This window comes from Arvicanthis niloticus, chromosome 2, assembly GCF_011762505.2.
Source record: "Arvicanthis niloticus isolate mArvNil1 chromosome 2, mArvNil1.pat.X, whole genome shotgun sequence".
Classification (NCBI taxonomy): Eukaryota; Metazoa; Chordata; class Mammalia; order Rodentia; family Muridae; genus Arvicanthis; species Arvicanthis niloticus.
In genome coordinates, this window is record NC_047659.1 from 75,081,912 (window position 1) to 75,094,419 (window position 12,508).

The following is a 12,508-nucleotide window of genomic DNA, read 5'->3' on the forward strand; positions in this document are numbered from 1 at the left end:
TTTTCCTATCATTTTGTAGACTTTTCCCCACTTGATTATCTATTTACTTTGCTGTGCAAGAGTTTTTAATTCCACAAGGTCCCGTTTGTCAACTGTTGGCGTTATTTCCTGGGAGCCTTAAGTCTTTTTCAGAATGTCTTTGCCTATTCTTCTATCTTGAATCATTCCCTACTTTCTTTAAGACATTCAGAGTTTCAGGCCTTACATTAAGGTCTTAGATCCATCTGGTGTTGATTTTTATACAAGACAAGGAGCATGGATTTCATTTCATCTTAGAATAGTCTTTACTTAACTTGGCCCTCAGGCTGCTCCTTGCATGTGAGCTTCAGGAGAGCCCGAAGCCCTGAGGATGATACCATGTGATATTGTAGCCAATACCACTGGGATCCCAAGGCTTCAACCCCTTGGGAATCTAAGGAGGTTAGGAAAGCAACCCATATGAGAGGATTTATGGGGAGAGATTTTGGCCCCCTAATAAGTTTATCTTCTTACTTGTGTTTTGGACAGAGGCGGAGAAGCAGAAGAGCTGGCTGTGAGCCATGCCCCCAAATGCTTGAGGGCTAGAGTATCTGAGATGATGTGTGTGCAGGTGAATGCATGAGCCATGTCTGGAAATGATTAGGAGAAAAATTTGAGATGGGAAGGCTCTGTCAGAGGAAGAAGGAAGGTTTGGGTATGGGTCAGGGACAGAGACAAAGGATACAGAGATCTGTAACTTTAATTTTTAAAAATCCTATTTGTAATAATGATTCTCAAATGCTTTAACCTCTCTTGTAGCCCACCACCCACCAAAGGTAGTGGAAAAAAAAAGGATGTGGGGTGGGGAGGAGTGGGCCTGTTTGGAAAGGTTCTTTGGAGCAACTCCCGTCTGTGTTGTCTGGAAATCAAAATTCAGTTCACAGGTTAGCAGGCAGCAGCAACTCGATCTACTCACAAACACTTCACGGGTACACCAGCACTCCAGTTTGGTAGAGTAGGGTTAGCAACAATGGTGACAAGTCCTAGCAGAGACAGCCAGGCATTAGCTTCGGTTTCAGTCAGCAGGAGGGACCGACAGGAACACCAGGAATTCTCAGCTGTGCCTTTCTCAGGGCACAGCAAAGATGAAAGACCCACAAGCTTTGCACAGCTAGCTGTACCAGCAAGCCAAGCTCTGTGTCCGTCGCTCCATGGAGTCCTATTTACACCCTCCAGACATCATGTGCCTTGCCTCAGCACATCCAATCAGCCCCAGTCCTCAGAGTCCTGACATATGGAGCTCAACTACACAATGTAAGGCAGACCAATACATGTGTGTTGTTAACAAAGAATCCTTCATCATGTGTCCTTTCACATGTTTGCTTTAGCAGAACATTCTCTCTCCTGTGTCTGCTTCAGTGAAACGTTCCTTCATAAGTCTGCCTTAGCCTTTCACACCTGTGTCCACTTCAGGAAAACATTCCACGTGTTTGCCTCAGCACAACACCATCCAACACTACAGGCTCTCTAAAGAACCCTTAAGTTTCTACTTCAGGGATCATTCATTGAAAACCAGATCATCTTGCCACAGCTTTTTGTGTCCTGACTTTTCCAGGGAAAGAACAATATGCAGTTGGGTCTATAATGAGGAGGGCATCGTGAAACGTCTAGTAGCCTGGACTTGAACCTGACAAATTTGCAAATCATGGCTTCTCTTTTATGAATAGAAACAAACCAAAAAATTGTCCTTAGAGAATTTGTGTGTGTGTGTGTGTGTGTGTGTGTGTATAAAACAATAAAATCAAATGCTGTCAATACATCCTTTAGTCTAAGAAATAATAAATACTCAATAAATAATTAATGATTATGCTGGTTAGTTTTAACTATCAGCCTGATACAACTTAGAATTATCTAGGAACAAAGTCTTAATAAGAAATTATCTAGATCAGGTTGGCCTATAGGCACTTCTGCAGGGCATTGTCTTGTCTTGTTTGGTAAGTGGTATAGGAAGACTGAGCCCATCATGGGTGGCACCATTCTTTAGGCAGTAGATTGTGAACAATAAAAGAGAGGAGAAGGCTAGCAAGCAAGCAAGTGTGATGCATGCATTTCTCTGTTTTTGTCTGTGAATGTGAATAGCTTCCCCAAGCTCCCACCACTGTGACTTTCCTGATATAATGCACTGTATCCTGGAACTGTAAGCCAAACAAACCTTTGTCCCTTAAATTGCTTTTTTGACAGTGTATCTTATCACACTAATAGAAATACAACTCAAACATTAATATTTTTATTAATAACCCAGAGCCATCAAGTGTTTTTTGCTTGTTTGTGAGTATACACGTGTGTGCCTGTGTATATGTATGTGTATTTGGATAGGCAGAAGTTAATATAAAAGACATAGTGAAAGAAAATTTCCTGAGGAAATAAAAGGAGGAGGTATTCATGCCAGGATAAGTATTCTGTGGTAAGTATTACTTCATGTTTTCTGTCTAAGAAGTTTCTTGACACCAGGTAGTTTAAACTGCTGTAGACCACTATCACTCATCAGCTATAGCACAGTTTCTGGGGAGGAGGAGAGTCGTGAAAGACCTCTTCTCAAACAGTATGAAGTCACTAGGTTAACAAGAACACAATTTTCTTTAAGACCATCAGATATCTGTGACTATAGAACTGTTGCAGCCCGAGCTGCCCTATGTTTGGGGGCCAGAAATGTTGGGGACAGCACTACCCCACGTTTGGGGGCTAAAATGTCTCAGACCGTTCTGTCCATGTTGGGACCTGCACTGCCAAAAGCCTTGGGGACTAGCTTGTTAGCCCGAACTGCCCCAAGCAGCTGCAGTCCGTGGGTCAGCAAGAGAGAGTGAGGATGGACTCGAAGAATGGAGACCAGACAGAGTGTGATTCAATCCCATTTATTCTTCAGTCTCTCTTCTTAGTCCAAGTCCCAAGTCTTGAGTTCCTAGTCCCTAGTTCCTAGTCCCTAGTGCTTACAAGTTCCAAGTTTCCAGTTCCAAGTTCTAGTGCCTAATGTCTAAATCCAAGTTCTTCCTCCAAGTGCCAAGTGCCTAATACCTAATAATTAACTCCAAGTTATACTCCCGAGTTCTCTAGTCCAAGTGTCTTCTACATAATGCCTAATAACTACTCCAAGTTGTACTACCTAATAATAATAATTTCTTCTGTCTGCCTCTCGCCTTTTATATGTCTCACTTCTAAGCCACGCCTCTAAGTTATGCCTTTAAGTCATGCCCTTAGGCCTTGTCTCTAAATCTGATCTCTAAGTCATGTCTTTAAGTCACACACCTTTAAGTCTCACACACCCAATGGAAGATCCTGGGTATCTAAAATGTTATCAGAGTGTGCTCAGCTGTTGTAGGCTATTGTAATCAAATCTCTTGTCAGGGTATATGGCTCAAGATGGCTGCAGGGATGATAACCACCTTCAGAGGAAGGTTTTTTTTCCCCTTGTGAACAAGGATCCAGGATGCATGGTCTCTGGGACTGGCTGTTGAAGCTGGAAGAAGGCAGGGTACAGATGAAGGCTGTACCTGCCAGAAGAAACACAGAAGCCAGGCTTTTGGTGATCCTGTAAGCTAGCATGTTAGAGTAGAAATCTAAGACAAACACAAACTCTGTTTTCTGAAACAGAGATTTCCAGTTGAGTAGGGTTAGGTGAAATAACAGATCTCTATAGGGTGTTGCATTGCAAATTGACAAACTTGTGGTCTCACAAATGCATAATCCCATAATGTCTTAGTTTTGTAGTCTAGAAAGTGGGGTGAGTTGGAAAGAGGAGGATTTGAAAACCTCAAAGAGAGATTTTATAGGGCTCCTGATGCTTAAATTTCAGATGCTCTCTGTTGGGATTCTAGCCTTAGTCCTGACCCAGACCCAGACTAACTCCTGACCTGATCGGGTTAAACTGAACAGTCTTCATCTTACACAGCTAATAAAGGAAAGCACATTCCTAATCAAATGAAGTGATGTGTTGTGTTTTCCTGTTGAAAAACAAACAAAACTACAGCAAAGTGAACAATTAGCCAAAGGAAATAGTTTCTCGATGATCTAATTGTAGAACTTTCAGATCAGAACTGTGAATAACTTTAGATTAATTATATTAAAGGATCTGTAAGAAAATATGGCTCTTATGAACTAACATGAGAAATGTCAAGTGAGATTTAGAAAATTAAAGAACAAAGTGAGCAAGCAAGAAGTATAAACGCTGTATTTGAAATTAATAACAATAAAAACATCAGTCGAAAAGAACCAAGGAGAAGGAAGAATCAGAGAATTAAAAAAATAGGCCAACAAAAATCAACCAATATGCACAAAGTCCTCAAGACTAATTTTTTATTAGTGTATATTAGTTGTATAAAATACTAGTTTTCATTGTGATATTTTTATCCATACAAGAAGTGGATTGAGGAACGAACCAGGTGGAGGGGGCAAAAGAAAAAAATGGGGGCTGAATACAGTCAATCCAGTTTTCTTTTCTACCTCCTTCCAGTTCCTGTCTTTTTGGCTGTATTAGCATACTGTACATTTTGGAGATGATCCTGGAGGTTTCAGGGAGGAAATATCTCCTGTCTCAGTTACATATATATATATATATATATATATATATATATATATATATTGCTAAACAGTTATTTTAACTGAAGGCATAACACATATGGTCTAGGGAAAGGAGGCTTTAAAATGCTTTGATTGGGCAGGGAGCTGTTGAATTATTTTATATAGTCACCCATTTGGTTACCAATTCATGGTGCATGAGCTTGTTACTGTTAAAGAGGTGAACAATAGTACCCTTGCAAGCTGTACTATTAAGTACAAAAATAATTCAATCAGCAGTCTTTATTTATTTATTTATTTATTTATTTTATTTGTTTGTTTTTTTTTGAGACAGGGTTGCTCTGTGTAGCCCTGGCTGTCCTGGAACTCACTCTGTAGACCAGGCTGGCCTTGAACTCAGAAATCCGCCTGCCTCTGCCTCCCAAGTGCTGGGATTAAAGGCGTGTACCACCACTGCCCAGCATAATCAGCAGTCTTCATAAGTGCCAGGCTAACTGGGGTTTTAGGCCAAATCACAGCTTGGAAAGTCACTACTGGACTTCTAGTGTTCCTGATGAAGACAAGAGTCCCAATCCACTCAAAGCCTTCTCTCGCCACTTACTGTGAACTAGACATTGCTCTAAATACCTTCATGCACAGTCTCATTTAGTCTCCACTACAGTCCTCATCAGAGTCATTTTATAGATGGGACACTAATGTATCCAGGTCATCGGAAGTAATGGAGTAGAGGAGGGATTGTTACTTAGCTGTAAGTGACTGGGCCAAGATATGAATCTAGAAGCTTGGCACTAGCACCAATGACATCTTCTCCAATGAACTACCCCCGTATAACAGAGGCAGCTGAAGTCATGGCTCTGAAGGTCCGTCTGAGGACCTGGACGGTGATGGTGGGATAACTGGAGTCACACAGAGGGTTTAGGTTTCTTTTCTGCCCCTGAGCTAGTGAGCTGGCAAATTAGCATGCCACCATTAGGCCTTGTCTCTGCCAGCTGTGTACTTGCTGGGTTATAGCCAGTGTCATCATTTGGCTCTCATAGGATCTGGAATATAGGGCATAACCTGAGCTTCCCTGGGAATCTTACACTAAGATAGTGTCTCTGATTCACACAGGACTCCATAGAAAGAATAAAATGATTGCCCTTTACAGAGTATCTTTAGGAAACAGTTACAATGCTGGAAACTGGGGGTGGAGTTAGAACTCAGTTGGTAGAGTACATGCCCAGCACAAGCGGACCTAGGTTTGATCTCCAGGAACACATATAAAATAGGCATTGAGATGTACCTGTGAAATGCCCTCACTTGGCAGGTAGAAACAGAAGGCTCAGAAGTTCAAGGCCAGCCTCAGCCTTAGCAATAACATTCAAAAATAGATAGCATGGACTAAAAAAATGGTCTCAAAAAAAATCTGATAAATCCTTCAAACAAGAAAATAATAGAAGACATGATGACAGGTACAGGTATTCTTATTTCCATCCACGAGAACATTGGCTCAGACAATAGCGAACTCTCCTAGGGTTCAAGCTGTTTTCCATGTACTGAGCCCTGCTTCTAGAGTCATCTTTGAAAGTGGAAAGATAGAACCAATGCCTCTCTGTCTAAACAGTTTCTCTGAATCCTTTTTTTTCCCCTTAAAGGGAAGATGAAAGAAAACCAAAATCAAGCCATTTCCCAGAGCTGTGTGTCTCTCTCTTGCCACCCCACCCCCTAACGCCGGAGGCGATGAGACTCGTGTGAATGTTGGAGGTGTTCGTTTCTGCACAGAATCTTCCAGTTTTCTCACTAGTTGGAAATTAAGGAAGACTTCCTTTTAATTCTGTAAATGGAAGCAAGGTCTGTCTACCTATTCTGTTCATGTTGGACTGTAAAAGAATAGGGGTGAGTCCAGGGTTTGGAAGATTTGGACACACACATGCATACACACACACACACACACACACACACACACACACACACACACGTAAGAAATCATTAGGGAACCCAAGCACGTCTCCTGGGCCCTGAGCCTGCTCTGGTCTTTTAACTCAGGACCACCTGCCTGGTTGGCTAGTGGCACTTCCTTGGCAGGAACTCTGGCTCTATTCACTGTTCTGTCCTGGGCAGAGAGGTGTATTAGTTTGTCTCTGCACCCAGATCAGCCAACTCCAGAGGAGAGGCAGAAGTGGGAATGGAGCAGAGGGAGCCTCTAATAAGGGAGGGAGTAGGGTCCCTTCTTTTCCTTTCTGCCCAGTGCCCCTTCTCCAAGCACATTTCCAGAAAGTGGCCTTTTTGTCCTTGGTTGGCTGGAGATTTCCTCCTCTTTGAGACAAATAGTCCCTCCCCTTCAGAGTGAGAAGGAACTGCCAGCTGAAGAGCCCAACCCCTGCATATGCTTTGCAATTCTGGCTACCTCTGGAGGACAGCTCTAGGGCAGGCATAAGTGGTCCAGCCTACTCTGGGTGGGGAGGGGGGCTTCCAAGCCCTCCAGAGTCTATATGAAACCCTGGAGTGGTCCTAGCTTCACCAAGGAGACCGGGGTGGGGAGAACCTACAGACAGAGGCTGTCTGATTCCAGCTTCCACAAGGAGGAAAGGATGCAACTGGAAGCAGGCTGGCAGCCTTCAAACTGCTTCTAACTTGGAGCTCCCAGCAGGAGATTTGTAGGGGAGCTGGGACTTAACACCTTGCAGGCTAGGAAGCTGCCAGGCTCTAGAGGGCTGAGGCTGTGCAGAGAAGCTTCTTTTTTTTGTCTCTCACACCCAGGGTAGCACGTAGCACTTCCTTAGCCTTAACAGATGGGCAGATGTGGGCGAGAGAGAGTGAGGTGTGCAGGAAGAATGTGTGCTTCCGGTGGGAGACACTTCACGTGTGGCACTCTGGAAGAGGAGGAAAGATCTTTCTGTTTCCTGATGCAGCCGGAGAGGCTTAGATCAGAAAGTCCCTAAGGGAGAACAATGTCTCATTCAAGATGAACTAGACAGATCCACATTCAAACCCCTGTTCTGACACCCAGTAGCAACTGCTGATTTTCACTGATTTTTCTGTTACCACTTCCATGCATAATCTGTCTGAAGCCTCACAAACCATACAGCCCACGTACAGCTTTATTCACATGGGACGGAAGTTGATTGATTTTGGAGAGGTGAAGTAACTGTCCAAACCCACACAGCTAGTGAGGCTGAAGCTGAGCCTCAAAGGACAGTTAGACTGTGACATTTCTGTCCTCACTCCGAACCTTGCAGAGTCCTCTGTTGGCCATCAGAGCGTGAGAGCACTACCCTCTTATCCTCAGTATTCAACACCTAGTCAATGGGAAGGTGAATATTATTTCCCAGGTTTATCATGAGAATTAAATGAAATAAACCTGGTATAGCTTTAAGCTAGAGCCTGACATATAGCAGCATAATTCTTCTTCCTCCCTTTCTCCCTTCTTCCTTCCTTCCTTCCTTCCTTCCTTCCTTCCTTCCTTCCTTCCTTCCTCCATCTCTCCCTCCCTTCCTTCCTTCCTTCCTTCCTTCCTTCCTTCCTTCCTTCCTTCCTTCTTTCCTCCCTCCCTCCCTCCCTCCCTCCCTCCCTCCCTCCCTCCTTCCCTCCCTCTCTCCCTCCTTCCCCTCCCTCTCTCCCTTCCTTCCTTCCTTCCTTCCTTCCTTCCTTCCTTCCTCTCTCCCTTCCTTCCTTCCTTCCTTCCTTCCTCTCTCCCTCCCTTCCTTCCTTCCTTCCTCCCTCCCTCCCTCCCTCCCTCCCTCCCTCCCTCCCTCCCTCTCTCCCTTCCTTCCTCCCTCCCTCCCTTCCTTCCTTCCTTCCTTCCTTCCTTCCTTCCTTCCTTCTTTCTTTCCTTCCTTTCTCCATCTCTCCCTTCCTTCCTCCCTCCCTCCTTCCCTCCCACGGACATTCCAGGTGCTATAGCTGTACAAGCTAGCAAAGGCACCAGCTCTACCAAAGTAGGTAAAGAAGGAAAATCCAAAAATTTCAACTTTGTGAAATGAGTTACAAAGAAGACAAAACCATGATGAAGTTAGACTGTCGAATAGGGGCAGGCATTTCCATAAGTGGTAGCTGAGGCTAGTTGGCAGAAGAAGGGAGACCATGAGCTTCTTAGGTTGAACTTGAAACAAGCTCAAGGCCTGGCATTAGGAAGGTTGGTGTGGCTGGAGCAGAATGGGCAGGCAGATGGTTGGGATTAAGAGGTGACATCACACAGTCAATGAGGCAGGTCTGTGGCTGTCACTGTGTTGTGTGACTTTCCTTGGGGAGATGTGAACAAATGTCTGTCCATTCAGATAGGGCATGGATGAGTCAGGGAATTTGCTTGGGTTACTTACAGGAGGAGCACATATGTGGAATTATTTATAGGAGCATGAATGACTGACTCAAAGACAGCTGCATCATAAAAATAAAATAAAAAGTAAATATAAAATAAATAAAGTTCCTAGAATAGGCAACTGTGTGCTGCTCAAATTATAGGCAGCTTCACCCATTACAGAGTCTTCTCTGCCCAGCAATTGTTAGTACTTTTATAACAGCGGGGAGGGGTCTTGTAAATTTCTGGAAAATCCTCAGCCTTGTAAGTTTCATTAACTTCTTGCACTGTACATGCTTTCTTTTTTTCATTAGTCTTATCATCCCCCTTTTTTCCCAGATGAGATATTTCAACGCTATATGACACATGGGATGATGCTCACACAGGGGTAACCCTTGGTGAGCTTAAATAAAGAGTAAAACCATCTGAGTTGATTATTATTATTATTATTATTATTATTATTATTATTATTATATAAGAACAGGTCTGGCAGCTATGTGGAGAATAGAATGCTGGGTGTTAAGGATGTAGGCAGGATAGCTTGGAGGAGACTGGGCCTTCACAGGAGCCCACCACTTTTCATGATGGAGCAAGGTAGTGCTACACATCTCAGTGAAGAGACAAATTAGACATCTTAGTCATACATAAAAGCCTTGGGCCTCGTCTTTGTTAAAAGTAGGGTTTAGGTTCTTTCCCCAAGACTGCAGACATATTTCTACTGTCATATGACTGTGGATAAGTACCTACTGATATTACCATTTTTCTTAATAGCTTTGGGATTAGCTTTTCAGAGGATTGGCTCTGGAATGGACCTACTGTATATCTGGAGTTTATGATATCTTGATTTCTGTATAGAACTGGAGTAGATAATTTTCCTCTATGATGGTCTAGATAGTATTTTCATTTATTGAGATCCTACTATATCTCATGACTTCCAACTCTGCTACTATTGTGAATTTGGCTGAAGAAACAAATACAGCATACCTTTAGATCGGCATGGTTGCGTGCAAAAAGACTTTGTTGTTATTGTCTTTTAATAATATTTGCTTTGTTACTTGGGCTATCCTTAAATGTATACTCTTCCTGCCTCCCTGGGTACTGGGATTATAGGTGTGGACCCTGACTCCCAATCCAATGAGACTTTATAGATAGCAACAGGGAATAGGCTCCATTTGGCTCATTGAGTCTCAATTTGCCGAGATCAGATAAAGAAACCCATTTATTTATATTATTCATATGAATTTTTTCTATGAAATCAACTGAAAATGTTTATCACAAACCATCTTTTTAAAACAAGGTGTATCTTAACACTTCATTTAACATGGAACTCAGAGAACTCCTCTGCTAGGGACTTCCAAACCTTGACCTTAGTGCTGTCTTTCAAAGAAGTTTATAGGACCAGGCAAGCAGGCAGCAAGATGCTTCTGGCTCTTGCTTCTGCTTTATCCAGGAACTTACTTTTTATCCACAGTTTGCATTTTTAGTTGGCAAACTGAATGAAAGCTTTAACAAGAGGACTTGGGGGTGAGAAAAAAGTGAAAATTATGAATCTAGTTCACCAGGTAGAAGATCTAGTGCTGTGCATTAAGGAAGAATTTATTACATAGGTTGTCACAGAACAAATCCACAACTGGTCACAGAGCATGTAAACACATACATTGTCTAGCCAGGTGGGAAGGGGACAGAAGTGATGCGGCATAGTCTGAGTCTTCTGCAGGAATAGCAGGAGAATGAGTGGAGCCAGAGAGGCAGCAGATGGGGTGTTGTGGACTGTACATCAGACTTGGGCCAACCTTAGTCTCTCAGTGGCAAGACTGGAAAACTGAGATGGTAGTACCCTATCCCACACGACTGAGTGGAATGAATGGATTCAGTTATGCAAATTTTCTAGATTAAGAACTATTCACATCCTTCTTCATCTTATCCTTTATTTTGTGACCTTTCATGTCCTTTGATAAATGGGACTAAAACACACTTCTCCCATATTTCTTCTGTTGACCTCATTATCTGTGTCTCAACTTTTTTCTTCTCTTTTCAGGATGTGGCCAGGTTCTTCGAGCTTCAAAGGGTCAGATCTTGTTGGAGAGCTATCCCTTAAATGCTCACTGTGAATGGACCATTCATGCCAGACCTGGGTTTATCATCCAGCTGAGGTAAGGGGCTGTGCCCAGATATAAGGCGTATGAGCCTATAAGGACACCAGTGGGATGGAAGGTCCTGTGTCCCGGTGACCAGAGATGAAACACAGACACCATTCTAGCCTCCAGTATAGTTTTGCCTCCTAGAAACAATTCCTCCTTTTCCCTCCCAGGGGAGTGGATGATTCCATCACTCAGGATTTCTGAGGATGTTGTTCTTTAACCAGTGGTGAGGGTGGAGAAGGTTCAAATCCCTGGTCCTCTGAGTTACAAGCTTTTAGTATTTTCCAAATGAATCAGTTCATGCCAATGTTGCCTCATGCCGTCTAGGTTCTTAGTTGGCTTCCTGACTTTCAAGAGGAGCAACATGATACCAAAAACTGAAAGCAAGGAGCAAACTAGATCCCTTTCTGAATCCTTTCTAGAACCTGATACTTGGTATCTGGTGTCCCCTCATCCCGAGGACCTGGGCTTGAGAGCAAGGCTCAGTGACTGGGCTTTCCTAGAGGAAATGGGCTCTGAACTGGGTCTACAGGGATGAGAAAGCTGCTGCTAAGTGCTACAAGTTAATATTTCAGTAGTTCAGGGACTAAGACAAATGGTTATTTCAGAGCCTTTGAGGGTGTCTCTAAGACTCAGGGAATAAAAATAAACCTCTCCTAAAATTAAATATAAGATCTAGAAATGTGTCAGCTATTCAGGAGTCCCAGAGAAGTACAGAATCATGGGATCTCTTTCCACTTCTTTAAATATGGGCCTCCTAGCCAGGGACAGCTGAAACAGTGGAGAAGTTTGGAGGCATATGTAGATGTTCTTCCCAAAGCTCATCCCCAGGACTCCATCCATATACAGCACCTACCAGAGCCACACTGCAATCCAAATCTGTCTTCCTGCTTGTAAAGTAATCTCAAGGCCACCCACAAACCTTGTGTCCACTGTCACAATTTTACGGCAAGCATCACCAATTCTCCCAGTGATGGGTCCTGAATCCTGGCTAGTCTTCCTGCTTCTACTTTGACCAACACTACCATTTCCCTCCTTTTAGAGTGGCTACCATGATCTTTATACATTGGAAATCTAGCCATTACCTCCTTGTTGAAATATGCCTGTGCCCAACCATTAGACTTACAAGAGAATCAGAGCTCCCTAGAATGCGGGATAAAACTCTGGCTTTCATGGTTGGCCTCGGTGCTCACTGTTCCTTCACTCACAGCCTTGTGGTAGTCTTGATTTTCTTTTAGGTCCTCATACATGCCACAGTCATTACTGCCACCAGGACTTCTACACTTAGAGATTCTCCTCCCTAGATCACTCTTGTTCATGACTGTCATGAGTCTCCGTTGCAATATTTGAATCTTGGCTTAAAAAATCAGGCTCTCAGAAAGGCCTTACTTGATAGTAGACATTTTTTTTTCTCCATCTGAGTGGATTTCTACTCTTATCTGGTTTATTTGGCACCTACGACATGTCTCTTTCTTTATCATCTGTTTTCTATATTGAATATCTCTGTGAAGCCATCATTTGACCTTGAACTTACCCCCAGAATAGACCTGGGCCTACCAGC

The 12,508-nt window shown here is 43.2% G+C and overlaps 1 protein-coding gene across 1 annotated transcript in view; it reads left to right on the forward strand.

Annotated features, from left to right (window-relative positions):
* Pamr1 (peptidase domain containing associated with muscle regeneration 1) overlaps nt 1-12,508 on the forward strand; it is an 88,742-nt gene that overhangs the window by 45,134 nt on the left and 31,100 nt on the right. The window contains exon 4 of the mRNA XM_034496421.1: nt 10,845-10,959. Coding sequence (XP_034352312.1) covers nt 10,845-10,959 — 115 coding nt within the window. The remainder of the gene's footprint in view (nt 1-10,844; nt 10,960-12,508) is intronic.